Source organism: Balaenoptera acutorostrata, chromosome 3, assembly GCF_949987535.1.
Source record: "Balaenoptera acutorostrata chromosome 3, mBalAcu1.1, whole genome shotgun sequence".
In the NCBI taxonomy this organism is placed as follows: Eukaryota; Metazoa; Chordata; class Mammalia; order Artiodactyla; family Balaenopteridae; genus Balaenoptera; species Balaenoptera acutorostrata.
In genome coordinates, this window is record NC_080066.1 from 87,741,398 (window position 1) to 87,761,721 (window position 20,324).

At 41.1% G+C, this 20,324-nt stretch overlaps 1 protein-coding gene across 7 annotated transcripts in view; it reads right to left on the minus strand.

Moving 5' to 3' along the window:
• The window catches only part of GALK2 (galactokinase 2), a 137,398-nt gene that overhangs the window by 47,384 nt on the left and 69,690 nt on the right, over positions 1-20,324 (minus strand). For all 7 annotated transcript variants that reach the window (XM_007170426.2, XM_057543903.1, XM_057543902.1 and 4 more), the window contains 2 exons: positions 9,195-9,293; positions 7,554-7,706 (listed from right to left, as the gene is read on the minus strand). In XM_007170426.2, the coding sequence (XP_007170488.1) occupies positions 7,554-7,706; positions 9,195-9,293 (252 nt within the window). The remainder of the gene's footprint in view (positions 1-7,553; positions 7,707-9,194; positions 9,294-20,324) is intronic.

Here is a 20,324-nt window from a genome sequence, read left to right on the forward strand (position 1 = left end):
AATTTGGCCCAGGAAACAGAAAGATGACTTGCAGATGAGGGAAGTGGGTGGGTAAGATCTGTTGCCCAAGACAGAACTTCATGAGGGAATTTGCCACTCACAGCCCTGTCGCCTGGCCCTACTTCACATTTGTGAAGCAGGGCTAGGAGTCAGGGCTATGGGTCATTTTGTGACAAGTTCCTCACTCAGCAGCAGGGTGGGGATATAAGAGAAAGCAGTTCTTTGTCAACATCTACCATTTTCTTTTCACCACTACAAACATTAGGTGTTTATTTCCAATTCCATTCCTGGGAGGTTCCTGAGTCTGGCTGATGCTCTGTGGACAAGAAAGCAGGCAACGAATATTTTGTCCACAGTCATGGAAAGAGGTAGATAAATAGTGCTAGGACCCTGTCTTAGGTTGGTTTCTCTCGGAAGCAGGCCCTGAGACAAGAATTTAGGGGGAGAGGGTGATACAGAGAAGTGCTGGTAGAGGAGTGGAAAATGAGACAGGAAGAGAAGCCAAGATGAAGTGCAGTGATGTGAGAGGTGAAGCGGGGCCTGCTGTATGTATAAACCTCGGATGTGTCCTACGCATAGACAAGAAAGCTCAGATATTTAAAACCCGCTAACTCTCATCCACCATTGATAGAGGGCTGATTCCAAGGGTGTTAGCTCCCCAGGCTTCCAGGCTGTCTCATGTGCAAACTCAGTGTTCTCCTGCAGCTAGAAGACATCCTCAGTCTGAGAGGGTCTCTGGGGCTTCTATTAAGAGGGTGTGGCAGGAGAGTGCTAAGATACAGACTCTAACTCAGGAGCCTGTCTGTCAGAACCCACCTCTCTCGGACGTTCTCACTGCATTTTGCAGTATTAACAAGTCAACGGAAAAGTGTCAAGTCTTTCTCCTCACCAGGTCAGCAAAGGATAATATTTCAAATCCCTTCTCTGACAAGTTGTTTTCCACACAACAAAAGCAGCTGTGTTGTTGTTGGTTTGGGTTCTATAAATCACCCATGCTTATTTTTAAAATTTGAAGAAACACATAACAATTTGAAGTTTACAAAAATTACAAAGTATAAAATAAATCACCTGTAATCATCCCAATAAGATAACCACCAATCTCCCATCTGATATCCTATGATACATTTTTTATGCATACTTCTTACATACGTACACACATATAGTTTGACATAAATGGGATCATACATAACTGTTTTTATTGTGGATACTTTTTTTTTTTTTTTTTTTGCTTATCTCCCCCTCACCCTCTTCCAACTTCATGGAAGCCATTCCACAGTGACTTCTGTGCCCATGTTCCGCTCATAACCATCATGAACACATTCACAATGTTGACCTTCCCCAGTGTTGGTCATCCCCACTCTCCACGTTCTCCGTATTAGTTTGCAGGCCACAGAATAAATCTGAAGAAATCTGCACAACGGTGCAGAATGACTCTACTACAATCCTCACCGCGCCCTCAGCACAGCCTGTCTTTTTTCTAAGGCATCCCTAAGCATGGTGCTCCGGATTTCATGCACACCTAACTCCTAAGGGGCACAATGGAAAGAGCAGGGCTAAAGGTAGACCTGGACTCCTGCTCTTAACTTAAAACAAGTCACAGCCTACCTTGGCTGGAAATTCCCAGTTTGTAAAATGGGACACCTAATGGCTACCGCACAAGCTACAGTGAAGATTAAATAAGATAATGCCTCTGTAGCTAGTTCTTTCCCACATGACACTTCTCCTATGCCTTCAAACGTATACAGGTGTTTCCTGTCATAAAATTCTTATTCCTAAAGCTACTGCTCTTAATTCCTCCTTCTCTTTTACTGTCCGACAACTAGAATCAGTGACCCATAGTCACTGCTTCTGGGTCCTCAGTGGCCACTCTAACTATTGAATATGGCCTCCCAAAGGTCTTTCTTATCTCCAGAACCACTTCCAAAGCCATGGGATTTCTCTCAGTCCTCTTATTCCTTATGAATCACTGGCTGCCAGCACTCTTCACAACCTAGCTTCTTCAGATTCCCTGTTGTACTGGCCTGTGTAGCCCTGAATTTTCCCGGTTTCCCTCTCACCTCTCTGGTCCTTACATTTCCACCCATGACTCAGTTTTCTCCTTTCATTATTATTGAAGCCATCTCCCAAATTTAACCCCCAGCCCTCTGCTCTTCTCTTGCCACATTCTCTCCCTCAGCAAACTGAACTCAGTCCTTGGTTTCAACTATTCTCTCAAAATAGTTGAAAGACTATTGTCCAAGCCAAGAGAAACATTCCAACCTCAAATTTTTAACCACTTATAAGAAAATTCCATGGGGATGTATCATCACCTCCCACTTTCATATCACCTTCCATCCTACCTTCCCCATATCTATGAGGGGCAGCATTATGCTTTCCACCCATCATTTCAGCTTGAAACTACAGCCCTTTTCGACCCAATACTTAGTCTTCACGTGCGCATGTCTGCATGCCATGTGTGTTCACTGCAGTGTATGAAGCACTCACGGCTCCTGACTGCATGGGGCTCAGAGTCAACCCGAGGAGACAGGCATCAATTAATAATTATAGAGTGAAGAACTTACTCCATTTGTGATAAACTACTATAATGGAAAAATACAGGATGTGGCAAGAGCATATAAAAAGGCATTTAACATAATGGAAGTGGGGAGGGTGGTCATTCCTCAAAGTCATGGCATTTAAGCCAAAAGGAAGACAGAAACCCAATCACAGAGAGCCTTATACCCGACCCTTTACTAGGTCCAGTCAGAGCTTCTTTAGTATCCCTCTCTTGTTATCCCATCCCCACTGACACTTTAAGACCCACTTCTCTTCAACCAAACAAAAGCTCCTGCTGCCAGCTTAATATTTCTAGAATACCTTGCTAACATTTGCACTTCCAGGACCAAGCCTGGGTGATCCTCAGCACAGCACTCAAGGTCCTGCTACACCTGGTTCCACTAAACACATCAACCCTACTCCCCAGCGTGTGCGTGCTCTGCCCTGCAGCCAGGACTCACCGTCCTGGGATACTCCACACCAGCATCCTGGCAGAGTGAGCTCGACTAAATCAATAGGCTGAGTGAAACTGGCTACATTCCTGGGTGTTTGGTTTTTCCCCACTCAAATTCAAGAAAACTGCAGAAGCCCTGAGAATATTATATCCACTTCTCCTCACCCGACAAAGAATAAGCTCCATATTGACCACTAAGTGGCAGGAGCTAAAAAAAAAAAAAAAAACTGGATGAGTGATGGCCGCTGACCAGACATGCTCTGTAAAAAAATCACACTGTAAATTTTCCTTGAAGCATCAAAGGACCACATGTAACCCTCTCCTTCGTTGCTTCACATGTTGCCACAAGGAGCTCAGGGTATGCAAAATGCAACAGCATAATTTCCCTTCCCTTTTTGACTTCCCATAATACTTATTATCAGCATCACACATTTTATCCCTCAATATAATTAAGGGATACTCTTTTTTATCGACATAAGGCAATTCTGGAAAAGTTTTTTTTTTTTTTAATTTGTTAATTTTTGGCTGTGTTGGGTCTTCGTTGCTGTGCATGGGCTTTCTCTAGTTGTGGCGAGCGGGGGCTACTCTTCGTTGTGGTGTACGGACTTCTCATTGCGGTGGCTTCCCTTGTTGCGGACCACGGTCTCTAGGCACGTGGGCTTCAGTAGTTGTGGCACGTGGGCTCAGTAGCTGTGGCTCGCAGGCTCTAGAGCACAGGCTCAGTAGTTGTGGCGCACGGGGTTGGTTGCTCCGTGGCATCTGGGATCCTCCCAGACCAGGGCTCCAAACCTCTCTCCTGCATTGGCAGGCAGATTCCTAACCACTGTGCCACCAGGGAAGTCCCCCAATTCTGGAAAAGTTTAAGCCACTGAATATGTATAAAATATGAAAAATTTTGTGCTCATTAAAGATTTCTGGCTCCTTTTTAATTTAAGAACATAAAAACGTGCTTCACTTAAAAGAATCATTTGGTGGTGTGATGAACTGGGAGACTGGGATTGACATGTATACACTAATATGTATAAAATGGATAACTAATAAGAACCTGCTGTAGAAAAAAATAAATAAAATAAATTTCAAAAAAAAGAGAATCATTTACGCAAATAATAATTATAAATCTCTATTGTGTTTGCCTTGAAATGTTTTAAATTTTAGTTCAAATGCCTCTGTAAGACTCTGACTTTTAATGAATCTGCATTCATTAGTTTGGGGAAACTGTTAGAAACAGAGGAGCAGGGAGGAAGAGAGAGAGAGAGGGAGAGAAAGGAGACTTAAGAACAAAAGAAATTATCAACATTAAAGCAAAACAAAGAAAAATCATCTTCATTGGTTTAGTGTACTTCCCTCTGCTAAGTAGATACAAAAGGTACTCATTTTTCAAAAAGGTACCTTGGGGAAATAGGAGGAGAGGAAAAATAAGTGTTATTTATTACAATTTTGCCACGTGGAGCTCTACTTAATCAGAATCATTTTCAAAACTATCCTGGGGGCTTCCCTGGTGGCGCAGTGGTTGAGAATCTGCCTGCCAATGCAGGGGACACGGGTTCGAGCCCTGGTCTGGGAAGATCCTACATGCCACGGAGCAACTGGGCCCGTGAGCCACAATTACTGAGCCTGCGCGTCTGGAGCCTGTGCCCTGCAACAAGAGAGGCCGCGATAGTGAGAGGCCCGCGCACCGCGATGAAGAGTGGCCCCCACTTGCCACAACTAGAGAAAGCCCTCGCACAGAAACGAAGACCCAACATAGCCATAAATAAATAAATAAATAAATAAAAATAAAATGACTAATACTCTTAAAAAAAAAAAAAACTATCCTGATCTGTCATTTCTCCACTAACACTTCATTTTTATTGTCTGAAAGCAACAAGTTTATTCAGATTAAGACAAGCTTCTTTACTTTTTTACATGAGAGTTTATTTCCTGATTTAATGAGACCATTTCCAAACAAAAATTATATTCATTCACACGTTGCTGAAAACAGAAGAATGGCACCATACTGTAATTAAAATAAGCTTAGCAGAATTCCAGCCTATATTCCCTAGGCAAGAGCATATTCTTGGCATCAAGATCTATCTGCAGAGCCTATATTAGCAGTTTTATCTATATTTCCCTTTTGTATATAACCTTGGATTCTCATGATTTGCAGCACAACATAATTTAGAAAACATTCTGCATCTTGATAAAGCCTTTCAATTTTCTCTCTTCCATATTTCAAAAGAGAGAAAAATTCAGAGTACTTAAAATAATGTGTTTTATCTACATCAACTGGGAGGAGTGTATGGCAAAAAGCCAATTTCACTGACCAAAGTACCTCTAAAATGCACATGGAGTTATACAGTTAAACTCAGAAGACAGCCTCAAGAACAAAAGGTTCTGCAGCGGATTAAGGTTTTCAGCTACTGCTCCAGAAAGAGAAGCCCTTTTTCTAGTTCACTCCCAATAGACACCTCCCTCTCCCATCCTGACAACTTTCACTACAGAGCTTCAGCACCACAATTTTATTTCTCATTTTCTTCTTGCATCTTTGGAAAAGCGTCATTACAGTATGAACCCATTTCACACATCTCATACTTGTTTTGGCTCACCTATGGGTCTCATAGATGATATCTAATTTCGTGATAAAACTCTGAAAACACTGTTGTGTATGTTTGAGGTCTCCTCAGGAAGGCAGCACTTACTCATACACCTCAAAATAAAAAGTCAACAAGAATAAGCCCTTAAACAAATAAGACACCAATTTCTTCCATCTCCTGAAAGAAGTTTGCCCTAAGAGGGAAAAAAATTCACTGAAGCCTTTGACATTGAAAAGTTTACTGCACTACTTCTTCTCATATATGCACTGATCAGAAGAGTTTAATATTGAAACATTTCTTTCACAGAATTTTTAGAATTATCTGAATAAGTAAATTGCATATTTAAAACACTTAAATCATGATTTAAAAAAAATGTTTAACACTAAAATTTTCCAGAAAAAAAAAAAAACTTTTATTTTCCGGCTCATCCATTCCCAACTTCACAACTTCAGGGGATGGGAGTAAGGGGCAAAGTGGTATGTCAGCCCAAGGGATAACTGCACCTTACACAGCTCCATGGTAGCTAGTCCAGTGCTGGGCACACCCTATGCACTTGTAAAAAATTGTGAAATTGAGCAAAATAAATATGACAGAGCAGGTAACCCAGGGAATAGTTATTCATTTATTCAACACATGTTTACCCTGTGCCTACTTCAGCCTAAGCACTATACCAGGCCTTAGGGATATAAGAGTTAACAAGATGGACAGTCTTGGCCCTCAGGTAAAATCAAGTCAGAAAGAAGAGACAGACATCAAACAACTGTGATAAGTATCATACCTGAGAGGTGCAAGTGCTATGAAATACAAAGAGAGCCCCACCTTAGTCTGGGAGTAAGGAAGTCAAGGAAGGCTTTCCTGAGGGACACTTAGGCTGAGACTTCCTAGAGGGCTGCGGGGAGAGCATTCTGGGCACGTACAAAGTCCCTGCGGTGAGAATGAGCATCATGGCTAGAGTGTGATGGGACTGAGGGATGCTAAGAGAGGAAGAGGATGAGGTACACATCGGATCTTGCAGTTCTCTCCAGGAAGTGATAAGGACTTTTGACTTTATTCCCATGAAATGGAAAGCTTTTGAAAGGTGTTAAGCAGGGGAACTACCTGATCAGATTTAAATTTGTAAACCATCATGCTACCTGCTATTTGAAGGATGACTGGAAGAAAGCATGGTAGAGCTCCTGACCAAGATTCTACTCCCCAGCTCCCAGCCTCAGTTCTCTCCAACTTTTAAATCATAACATGTGCCATTCTAGATCTTACATAACATTTAATTTCTGTGCCACTTTTTAGAGCACCTGTTTACATACCACCTGATCAAATACTAACCATTTCCTATTTCAAATCCCCCTAACCTTTACTCTCTACTCTCTCTATTCTGATGTCCTGTATCCTTTTGTATATCTTCATGCTAAGTGCACAACAGGTATTCAGTGAATACTTCCTAAGTAGATTTAAGGCTTGACTAGCAAGTGTCTTTTAAGCTGTGGAACAGAGAACTGTCAAGACTCCCTTCTGGTGTGCGTTTCCCTAGTAGACACCAAGCCTGCATTTTTAGAGGGAACAGTGATGGCCAATGGTGCATGTGAGAGGACGGAGGGTTGAGGCTATCATCACTTTTGTCAAAGAAACAAGATTAGTTATGGTCACCTCCCATCAATCACCTCCAACTATCTTTCTCCACCTGTAGACCTAACCCATGGCCTGTACTACACAGATATAAGTTGAGCTGTCCTCTTCTCCCCATTGCCACCCTAGAAGACTCAACTGTGAAGTTCACATACTTTCCAAATAGCTAGAGGTTGCAAGGCACACCTATACGTTTATCTCCTGAGTTTGAAATCAAATTTCTCTGTACGAAAAAACTTCAGTTAGAACACTGCTGCAGTCAGAATGTTGCCCTACATTTTAGGGAAAGAGACAAAATAATAGGGAACAAAGAGAAAAAGAACAAGAGAAAGCCTACTTCAAGTTTCACTAGTTTGCCAAGTTCATACCTTTGCAGCCAGCCGACACTCCATCACCCTGATATTGAAATGAGAAGTTGCTGCTTTATTCATTTCCACACAACTGTTGGCAATCACAAACACTGCTCCACTTGGGAGTTTCACATCAGTTGCCCTCAGAGGACTAAATTCTATCAACTTGGCCTATTGAGAAAAAAAATGACAGGTGAGATATAATGTATTAGAATTCAGAAAATGTTTAACCATTTATATATTTATTTATCTTAGTAAAAATTTTTCCCAAAAATGCATTCATTTATTCATTCAAATATTATTTACTGACTTCCAGGCACTGTACTAGGCACTGGAGATACAAGAGTGAACAAGACAGACACTGTTCCTGCCCTCATAGAGATTACAATCTAGTGGGAAAGGCAGTCAAGTAGTCAAATACACTGCCAGGTTGTGTTACAAGGGTAGCAAAGCACAGGGCACTATAAAGAAACACAGTTGTAGCACCTGATCAGATATAGCCTAGTGTAGGCGCCTCTGAAAAAAAGGGAAATCTAAACTGAGACTTAAAGGATGAGCAAAAGTAGGACAGACAGAGGGTTTCTTTACCCAAATAGGATGTCAAGAAGAGGGAAGAGTATAAGCAAGTTCACAGGCAAAAAATAATATGAGGTGTTAATAGAGCTTTGGGTATTGCAATTTAGCTGGAGCTTAGTGTTTGAGGGATGAGGCATGGTGAGAGGATAGAACTGAGCGGAGGGCAGGTAAAGCAGGGGTCAGATCATGAAGTACTTTGCAAGCCCAAAGAATTTGGACTTTTTTCAGACTCTACAGCTAACTTATGTTAACAACAGGACTCTTGCCATCATGTCTGCTTGTCAGGTCTCATCCAAAAGACCCACAGTATTTTCTTAGCATTAAACCAAATTTCCTCATGCCTCCTGTCGTTGGCTTAGGGGAATCAACAACAAATACTCTTAATAAGAAGAAATCCAGGTATTCTTGGAAAATAGCCAAGCCTGTAGGAATCTGATGGAAAACTAAGAAAAGATTTTAAAGAAATGTCTGTTTCTATTTTGGAAATGGTCAGTTTATGGCAACTATGAAAACCTCTGCTCTGTCTATGGGAGTTGATAACCAAGGGGAAGTGGTATTGGCTAAGGAATTCATTCCTGGCTTCCTGTCAGCATTCTTTTCCCTACCACTAAAGCCCCAAAAATGTTGACAGAGAAAAATGATACCATAGAGTAAATTACAAAAAAGAGGACTAGTGAATATATGTGGTAAGAGAACTAACATTTGGGTTTAAAACCAACAGGAGATTATGAAAATGCCATGAGATGAAATGATTTGGGACAAGAGCGAGAAAAGAGGTCCCAATAACTAGGGAGTTGAGAAATCGCATACTAACAATGAATTAGAAGGAGGGGAAAAAAAAGAAACCTAGACACCTGAGGTATGATTCTGGAAGCTTAAGGGAGAGGTGATCAACATGAAACAGAGCCAGTGAACTGGTGATAGCCTTGAATTACAAAGCAGTTGAGAAATACCATCCTACAATAGAGCCTAATAGAATAGGCTGCCCAGAAAAAAAAGCAAAGCACTCTGGGGATCTCAAGGCCTTCCTCCCTGGGTGAACATTCCCTGGTGGATATTTCCAAATAGCTCAATGCCACCTACAGTTCCTTCTTCTGCAAGAAATGATATGGACTGGTCCATCCCTCCTCCTTCAGTGCCAATGTAATGCTCACTCTTGGCGCAGATTTCTGCAAGTTCCACCTGGAAAAGTAAAAATTGATTTGCACTGTGAGTATATCATAATCTATTGCTCATTCATTTCCTACTCCAGACATGACATATGGGTTTGAATTCCAGTGCAGCTCTGATCAACTGATGGTAGCTGCCTGCAGCACTGGGTTAACAAGAACTCCAAGACTACCATTAAGCTCAATAGAAAAACATACAAAGATCAATTAATGTCTGCTATGAGTTGGAATGAGATATTGACTGTGCACGTTGTGTACAGTCTCGTCCCGCAGTACCCATAGGAGATTCGTTCCAGGACCCCACGGGATACCAAAATCTGAGGATGCTCAAGTTCCGTATATAATATGGCAAAGTACTTGCACATAATCTATGCACATCCTCTCATATACTTTAGATAATCTCTAGATTACTTATAATACTTAATACAATGTAAATACTATGTAAATAGTTGTAAATACAATGTGAATGCCACGTAAATAGTTGCCAGTGTGCAGCAAATTCAAGTTTTGCTTTTTGGAACTTTCTGGACTTTTTTTTGGAATATTTTTGATCTATGGTTGGTTGAATCTGCAGATGCAGAACCTGAAGATATAAGGAGGGCCGACTGTATTTGCTATCCCTAAAAGACTCCACAGGGCAAGCAGTTTCTCCCATCTTTCTATTTGCTCCATCCCTCTCTAGACTGGCATCACCAAAAATCTCATATGGGCACTCATTCATTTCTGCCTCAGCTCTCTTTGTCTCCCAACAGTGGACTACTCCACAGTCTCCCCACAGCCAAAGTGAGGTCATCCAACCTTATTTCCCGGTCCAAAAGTAATGCTGCCTCTGTGGCTTTTCCATTAAATGTAAGAATCAGAACTAGCGTCATCTCATCAGACACACCTTCCTCCAATCAAGATGAAGAGGCCCAATACATGAACACATTTCTAATCCAAACTGAAAATGTCAAAATATCTATTTAAGAATCTTCTATGGCTTCCTATTCCTTCTATGGCTTCTTATTTCCTAGAAATAAGTTCAAATTCCTCAACCTGGCATTTCAAAGCTTTCCAAAAGGTGCAACCAATTTACACATGAAATCATATTATCTACCACTCTTTTCCAATTATACTTGTCTCCATGACCATCTCACACATTTATGTAACCTGGTATTATTTCCTGTCTTCTCTCATATAAATCCTATTGCCATTCAATATCCAGCTTACTGGCTACCTACTATGGGCAAGTCCACTCAAATCTTCCTCCATCACAGAGTCTTCCTCAAATACTGTTCCCACTATGGCATCCTGCTTCTCTAAACCCTCACAAAGCTAACAGTATCATCCACTTACCCTACTATTCATTCATTCATTTTCTTTTTCTTCTAAGACTTGATTCAAGCCTTTATTTCTTACCTGTTTTACTAGAAGATCCCCCTAGAGTGATCATTCTGAAGCACTGATATAATCATCTCTTGCTTGCTTGGTTGCCAATGCCTTGACGATCATACTTCTCATTGTGGTACACAACATCTCAATGACTTATCCCTTGCTCACACCTCCATCCTGCTCTCCCACCACTAACCCCGTAAACCCTAGGCTCAGACCACTGGAAAAATGCTGTTCCTCGTCACCCCCAGGCTCTCTCAGTGCCTTTAAAACTGTGAATTCCTGTCCTCCTCACTCAGTACTCCTCTCTCCAGCATCCCCCACTCGTCATCAGGATTAAGCCAAGTGTCACCTCTCCCTTGGCGCCCTCACCACCACCGAAAGGCACACACACTCCACATAATCCCTCTTCTGTGTTCCCTGTATAAAACTCTATGCTCATTTACCAAACCATGCTTTAAGTGTGGCCTTCCTTGTGTGTTTACCCATCAGTCTATGAGAGCCCATTCAGTGCCCAGACCAGAGCCCACTTAACTAACAAGACTGAATCACATAGTGTTCATTATTGCTCTTTAATAGTGTCAGGTTTCAATCACATCTATTTATCCCAGAAAATTGTCAGTCCTGTGAGAAACAGATAAAATAGGTGTTTCTTTTGTGTCCCCCTACCTCACACAACGCCGAGCACATAGTAAATACTCAATAAACACCCGCTGCTTTCACTTTCTGAGAATAGCTCCCCAAACATCATTTGATAGATCCTGTAAGTGTCATATTCCTTGTTGGATTCACTAACATTAATTTTGCCTCATGACACAAGGTAAGCTTGGTATTTTGACGTAATGGGCATTGTGCGTGGCCTAATGAACACACCAGAACCAGCAACCTTCCATAATAGGCACATTAGAAATAAATTAGTAACCAAAAGGTCAAAACACTTGGATTTTAAAATGTAAAGAAACAATACACCCAGGAGAAGAAGTCCATGCACGATTCATGAGGAATGAGGAGACCTGGGTCCCTACATAACTGTGACAGTGGCCAGTGTGAAAAGTCACCTCCCCACAACAGCAGTAACAGTCATACTTACATGCTAAGTACCTGGCATTATCTCTCCTTTAGGCCTCCAAACAACTCTCTGCTTATCCTTATTATAAAGATGAGGGAAATGGGACTTGGAGACATAAACAGTGGAGAAGCCAGGATTTTAACCTCATCTGCCTGACTCCAAAGTTTGTGTTCTTTTCACACTGGACTTTTATTACTCCCCTACCCACCGCCAAATAATATAACCAAATAACATAGCCTATTTTTTTCACTACCTCAGAGGGATGTGAAATGACAAATGAGATCACCAAAATTTAAGTATTCTCCCTCTTAAGAGGAAAGAAACTAAGGCATTGAGAAGTATATGCTTATTAATTGTTTTTAAAAGCCTCTGAATGTGTGGTAACAACTGTATACTTTAACAGAAATATGTTAATTTTTCCAGACTACCTATCTCCACGAAATTCAGAGGGACCCCAGGAGTCCCCAGCATCTCTGTGTCAAGGAGAGTCCATCTGCAGGGCTGCAGACTTCCCTATACTTTGCTGATACCTCTCATGCTGAATTCTGACATGTGGATCTCATTACTGGATAGACAATAACCATGAGTTTTAAATGGAGGAAACAAAAAGAAAATGAAGATAAGAAAGTTGAAAGATGAAAGAAAGGATGACTCATTGTACAGTCCCCCCAGAATGCATGAGGAATTCAGTGGTAAATATAGAGGAAAGAAACTAGTACCAGAAGCTTCCAAATCTTGATTAAAGCCCCAACCCTCCTGCCAACTAGCTAGGTGACCTTAGATAGATTGCTTAACTTTTCTGAGTTTCCATTTCTTCATATACTATTAATAACAATAATAGTTTTCACAGTTAGAATTTATTGACTACTTACTATATGCCAGGTACTGTTCCAATTGCTTTGTATGAATTAATCATTTACTTCTCACAATGACCCTATAAGATAGGTATCTCCTCCTCATTTTACAGACAAGGAAACTGAGTGGGTTTATTAGCTGAGACTAGGCTAGTAATTACTAGAGCTGAAATTCAAACTCCACTTGTCTAACCCCAGAGCCCATACTCTTAATCACCAGGCTATATTACCTCCCATCCATAATATGGAGAAAAATACCTACCTCCCTGGCTACGGGATTATTGTGATGATCCAGTGAATTAGATAAAAACATCCCATAAACTCTAAAGAAGTATACAATTTTAAATTTTATTATTTTTACAGAATGAATAAGGAATCATCTGATTTATACAAGTAAGTAGCTAAATCCCAAGCCAAATGTAAAAACAGGTTTAATTAATCTGGAACTCAGGACCATTTTTTGAACTGTTCAGGGGAAGTTCCCTGGTGGCCTAGTGGTTAGGATTCCAGGCTTTCACTCTCATGGCCCTGGGTTCATGGCCCTGGGTTCAATCCCTGTTTGGGGAACTAAGATTCCACAAGCCTCGAGGTGCAGCCCAAAAAAAAAAAAAAAAAAAAAATTTTTTTTAAACTGTTCAGGGAAAGAGAGAACTTAAAAGATTCTGGGTGTCCTTAAGAGAACCAATTCAACAATAAAGTGTAATGGAGCTTGAGACAAACAGGAGAATGTGTGTTCCATTTAAAGCATCCGAGTCTAAATTTGGGGGTGGGGGGAAGGGGCATGGAGGGGGGAGTCCCTGCCTGCCAAACAAAACATGCCTGTAGTATAAACTTCAACTGCAGGCCCACAGGCAGCTTCCCCAGTGGCCCTAGCCTTTCACCCCCATACTAAAAGGAAAAAGGTCAAATCCTAAATGGTTATGAGATGTGAAGAAACTAAACACAAAAGATTTTTTTTTAATTTCAAATCTTGTTTAAGGAAAAACTTGCATGCCTCCGACAATAAGCAAAAATCAGTGCTAGGCCCATAGCCTTAGCCAGGGATGGCATGACCTGAACTCAGAGAACCATTAATGGAGGGGCCTTAACAGCAGGGGATGTAAACGGGAGGGAGCAGAGAATGCCTATCATTCTGGGTGATGTGAAGGAGACATGTGAGCCTGCCTCACCCTTTCTTTCCCTGGGGACACTGGAAATAGAACCGTAAAATGTGCTCCAAGAGTTATAATCAGGCAGAGTGACCTGCAAAGACACTAAATACTCCATACACACTTGAATTATGTAAAATATCAAGAGATTTCATGAGACTAAGAAGGAGCTGTCAAAAACACATTAACAAAAGTGTATGGAAAGAAGCCTATAGGAAGTTAACTTCCAGAACAAACCGAATCATGCTTTGTGACCACCTAGAGGGGTGGGATAGGGAGGGTGGGAGGGAGGGAGACGCAAGAGGGAGGAGATATGGGAATATATGTATACGTATAGCTGATTCACTTTGTTATACAGCAGAAACTAACACACCATTGTAAAGCAATTATACTCCAATAAAGATGTTAAAAAAATCAATAAATAAAAAATAAAAAATTATTAGGCAAACATCATAGTAACAATTCTTACAGGCAAGATACACTAATGGATAAATGGATGAAAGTTTGAAGAGAAACAGAACAGTTACAGAAATTACTCCAAAATACTTATGATTACAAAAGGAAAAATAGTGGAGAAATCTATCGGGGAGCAACTCAACTAAATGATAAAGTTTAAAATCACTAGTAATAAGATATATCAACATTGTGATAGAATGCATAAAGAAGGACACATCACTTCTGTGATATTCTTGCCAAAAAATGCACAACCTCAATCTAATCATGACAAAAAAATCTGACAAACCCAAATTGATAGATATGAAAGTACTAAATAACTGACTGCAAAATAACTGAGCAGGACTTATCATAGTATCAGGGTCATGGAAGACAAAGAATGAGGAACTGCCACAGATTGGAAAAGCTTAAGGAGAGACCATTAAATGCAATGTAGAATCCTGGATTAGATCCTGGAACAGAAAAAGAACATTAGGAGGAAAACTGGTGGTTTGAATGAGGTCTATAGTATAGTTAATAGTATTGTATCAATGTTAATTTCCTGGTTTTGAAAATTGCACTATGGATATATAAGTTGTTAACATTAGGGAAAATGAGGTGACGTGTGTACCTGAACTCTATTATTTTTTAACAGCTTTTTTGTGGTAGAAGTGACATACACATATTTAGTATAAATTTTAATAAGCTTGACACATGTATTCACCCATCAAAGCATCACCACAAGATAGTGAACACCTATCCATCACCTCTAAAAGTTTCCTAATGGCCTTTTGTGCTCCCTCGTTCCTGCATTACAGCCTGGGCTCCCCAGCCCACTTATCCCTGGCACTGACCTGCTTTCTGTCACCATAGATCAGCTTGCATTATCTAGAGTTCTGTGTAAATGAAAAAAATGTGTTCTTTTGTGTCTGAGTTCTTTCATGCAGCATAATTCTTTCTGAGATCCATCCATGTCATTTGTAGTTCATCCCTTCATACTGCTGGTAGTATTCCATTGTATGCCTATACCACAGTTTGTTTGTTCATTTGTCGTTTGACGGACATTTGGGTTGTTTTTAGCTTTTGGCTATTGCAGATAGAGCTGCTGTGAGCATTGGTGTATAACAACAACAACAAAAAGAACAAACCGAATCAAATTTGAGGACCGGATCCCTGATGCCTGAGGGATTCTGAGACCCACCCACTTCACCTATCCCCCAAGCCCCTCCCCCCCCCACACACAGGCAATCTGAGAACCCTCAGGCAAAAACAGCAAAGCTCTAATGAAGAAGGGACTCATTCCCCTCCCACCAATGTATCAATATTTTCTTCTGTCCTTACACCTGAGCATGTCAAGAACCCCAGGCGCCTCCAATCTCCAGATTGTCAGAAGACAATCTGACTACATGAGAAATTTTTCCGAAGTTTGTAGCCAATAAACTCATTTCTATTTTGACTCCTGCCCTCTGGACAGTTAGGAGAACCCTGGCATTATTCATGGATCTTCTTTTAAAGCTACTGAAGATAGTTAATGAGGCTAATTTAGCCCTTTGTGTGGGCCCTTTGCTTCCCTTGACGCCCAGCCTGGGAAAGAACCAAAAATCACATGGCCTCCCAAATTAAACAGTGTACCCATCTGCTGACCAGTGGGGATCCAGCAATAACAGAAATAACAGGGTTAGGTTTAATAGTCACTGAGAAGGGCTAAAGATTCATAAATGTGTTGCCTAGCTAAAACTAGACATTTATAAAGACAATAAAAATATTACAAAGACAATAAAAATACAAAAGACTTCAAGATATCAATACAGTAAACTTTATTTTTGTTTAGCAGTTTTACTAATGAGATTGTTAAAAGTAGAATAATTATGTAGATAGAAAATGTTAATCTTTTCCTATGGGAAGCCTTGCTGTTAAGAACACAGACCCTAACCGAGACAGCGTCGTGCAGCTACTGTAGGTCACCGACAAGTGCAAGAGAAAAGAAGGAAATGAACAGCCCCATTCATTCACTCAACAGTCATTTAAATACTAGCATCCTGCAGATAAGTGGACAGGTCACTCAGTGCCTTCCCTCAAGGAGCTCACAATATTGATAATGTCTTCAGGTGAACAAGGCTTTCAAAAGAAAGTGTAAAACTAGTGTGCCAGACAATGATTTGCCCCCTAGATGTGCTGTCCACCCACCTCCATCCTACTATCTGCCCAGGAGGCTGCCCAGTATGAACTATATCGAGAGGCTCCTGTGCACTCTGCTTCCCACTGGGTTTTTTCAACAGAGGACTCTGGCAGGAAATGGGGAATGAGGGAGGGGGGAGTGAGGTCACGCTGCCAAGATCACCTTCAGACCCAAGGGCATGACAGCTCAGCTACAACTAGTCCTCATTACCTACTACACCTTTGGAAATAGTTCGCTATGAAATAAATTGCCCTTGATTACTGAGTGTGCTGTCTATTTCTTGTCATGACCCTGGCTGATATATCTAGATAAGGTGAAAATATTAATGGCTCCTCTGACTTTTCTTTGCCTCAAATATTTTCTCAACTTTCTCCCCCTGCAATCCTTCTCCACTTTAACTTTCAAAATGCCTGGGTTCTTACTTGGGGCTATTTTCAAATTCTTCCCCAAATTGGCAAACCTGTTAGGTAGACCCCAGCCAAGTAGGAGAAACTTCATGAAACAGCACCAAGGTAAATCTAAAAGAGACTGATATAGACTTGCTTTGTTTTGTAACATGGCTGATGACCAAACTCTAACTTGTGGACACTTTGGAGTGTTCTAAGGGGGGAAAAAAGTAGGCTTGCTTTAATTAGAAAAAGAAGAAGAAGGAGGTTATTATTTCTTCTTCACATCTCTAACTCAAAGAGATTAGTAACTTTCATATTTTTTATTTCAAGAAAAGTTGCCCGAGGACAATGACAGCCAGTTCCCAAATGAACATAGCAGATGCAACTGACTCTGATGGTTCAGGCTGAAAAGTTCCAGTAAATAATGCAGGAAAGGAAAAAGGAGGAGTTCAAATATTAAAAAAATCAGCAACCACAAAGAAACAACACTGAAGAGGATTCTCAAAAGTAAATCTGAAAAACCTGCTAAAATCTAGAACCATCAAAGAGTATGCACTCACAAGTGTATATCACACACACAAAAAAAGAACAAAAGTGGACTCCTCCATCCGTGTACACTGAAGAGAACATAATCTAATGAATCTGGAGAAGGCTAGTAATTGGGGAATGTGGCTCTCAAAATATCTGGGGTGCTTAGTGAGGGCAGAAGCACAGTCTTCAAGTCATCTCCCTTCAAACTGTAAAGAAAGAACAAGGACCACTTCCCTAACCTAACTGACCTGCAACCTTGAGTCATGGAGGGGCCCAGATTCTGAGAGGAGGCCTTCAACAAGGCAGGAACACTGTATTTTATGTGAAACAGTTTGGGATTCCAGGTCCATGGGGAACATGAGAAAATGTCTATGATAGGTTTCTTTTAGATCTCAACCATTGCTACCTGTATTGGATGAGGAAGAACCTTCATAGGTGCCTGTAACATACAACCTTGAATAAATGACAATCCTGGATGTGCAGATATGTGTGGTAAGACTATTAAAATGCTAACATGAACCCAACAGGTAATAATGAGATGCAAAGGGAGGAAAGAAAACAGTACCCTCTGTGGTCCTCTAAGTGAGGGCCTCAGACAAAGCAATGGTGTCACTGGGGGACAGATTAGAAGTGCAGACTCGGGCCTCACCCCAGACCTGCTGAATCAGAATCTGTAGCTTAACAAGAGCCCCAGGTGATTTGTAGTCACATTAAATTTGAAAGCACTCCTCTAAAAAAATTTCCTACCCTGGGGCTTTTTTTTTTTTTTTTTGGCTGCACCACGCGGTATGTGGAACTTCCCTGACCAGGGATCGAACTTGCACTCCCTGCAGTGGAAGCACGGTGTCTTATCCACTGGACCACCAGGGGAGTCCTCACTGGGGCTTTCTTAATAAATTAAGCAGACAGGAAAGAATAGGAAGAAAAAAGGGAAGGAAGCTAACAAATGTCACGTGTCTTCTAAGGCAAGATACTATGAGGATATTTCATATGTGCTATCTTATTAAGTCTCCAAAATGACTCTGAAGTGTCAAAATTATAATTGCTACTTTATACAGAAGGAAACTGAGGCTCGGAAAGATCAATAAAGTAACCTAAGCTAAGAGTCAAAGCCTGACAGGGTTGGCTCCAAAGTCCACCAGGTCACCTTATCCCCCTGCCTCAGAAAATGGAGGTTGTGCCTAGACAGTGGGCCCCGGTAAGCACACAGAGCGAAATGTATCCATCCCGGAACTGAAAATTCCTCCTGTAAAAATGAACAACGGAGTTGACCACGGGGCCCTAGGATGCAGATATTTCTGAGTCGTCACAATTTCACTCCATCTTATCCCCAGGTTAGAAAGAAAAAAAATCCACCTTGCTGGACAGTCTGGGGCTTGAAGCGCTTTCCCATTATCCGTCTCCAAATACAATCCCACACACCTCCCTCCCAAACAGCCACAACCCAGAGGGATCTCAATATAAGGCTAACATTTTGGTAAGATTTCTGCAGCCTAATAATAGTAATAGCAGCTAATGCACTGAGTCAGACACTGTTCTAAGCACTTTTCATGAACTATAACATTTCAAATCCATGAGGGAAGTTTTCATTAATAAATGCATTTTGTAATGAAGAAACTGAAGCATAGAGAGGTTAAGTAAATTGCCCAAGATCATTCAACTAGTAAGGGGCAGAGTCAGGATTTGAACTCAGAATCTTGGCTCTAAGGTTTCGACCACAATACTATTCTTTACCCCTAAGGGGACTGGAGTTTCAAGGGTGAGCCAGGAACCCAAAATTCAGAAGCCCCCAAAAGCCTTCTGTGTATACTTTTATCTCTCACTAGCGCAATTAATTCAATCCCTTTCATTGTTTAAATTCGAAAGAAAGAAAGAAAGGCCAGCAAACACATACCAAGGTAACTACTATTGGGAAGAGGGGAGGAGGTGAGACAGAATTGAAAAAACAAAAAAAACGTTGTTGTGGGAAGACAGCAGGAGGCAGAGGCCTGGCCAGATTGATGGACTCAGACAAGAACATGACCCAAGTCACTGCTACTAAATACCAAGGGGCCTACACACGCCTGTGGTAAAGGCTGGTGTCACTCGCTTGGCTAGCAGACCATTTATTTTGGCTCTGACCTTTGAAGAATGTTAAATAATGATGATAATAATGGATGGGCAGCAGGCCTGCAATCTCTGTGGTTTGGCAAGTGTGTCCTGGAACGGCACATCCCTGCCCATGGTCTGAGGGAGGCTCCCACTCCTTGGCGGGGGAGGGTTCTTCATGCGGAGTTTTGAGCGGCACTGTCCTGTCCCACCCTCATGGTCCGGACTGCAGGAAATCTGATTGTAAGCCAATCTGGACTCTCCGGGAGAAGGTAAAGAGTGGGGGGAGCATTAGATAATTAACTATTCTTTTTCCCCCAGCACAACTGTTCAATTAACACCTGTTAATTTTCCTCATATGACTCCAATTGTACAGAAATGGACCCAACCCAAAGAGAAAAAAATAACTCCCATGAATCATCATCTAGATTGACCAAATCCATAACTCGGCAGACACGTTTGCCTGGGAGAAAGGATTTTACGTGTACAGTATTCAATTCACAAAGACTTTAACATGAAGTGGGAAGAATCTTTAGGGTCAGGAAATGGTGAAGAGTGTTAAAAGAGTTGTTACAAGGGAAATTTGAGCTGTGCTCAAACGTTATGTCAAGAGCATCTACTATAGGTCATTGTAAGAAACAGTCACATGAACATCATTTTTGCATTTGTTTTCAGACTGCTGGAGCGGTCATTTTCATTATGCTTTGTGTGCTGTAAAGAATCCATGTGAGAAATGCATTTTAGAATTTAGTACCTCCAGAGAAAACATTGCCTCCTCTGAAGAACCGGAATGGTTTCTCTATTCTGATCACAAGACCTATATAAATTACTATGTTTCCCTTTTTACCTTGGCTTCCAGTAATCTCAGTAAATACAGTTAAACAAAACAATTATACTTAGTAATTAACAGTTGGTGTGCTTTCATTCTTCTTTCCTTTGCCCTGGTTTTTAATTTCTAAGTTATTAACCTTATAGAATAAATA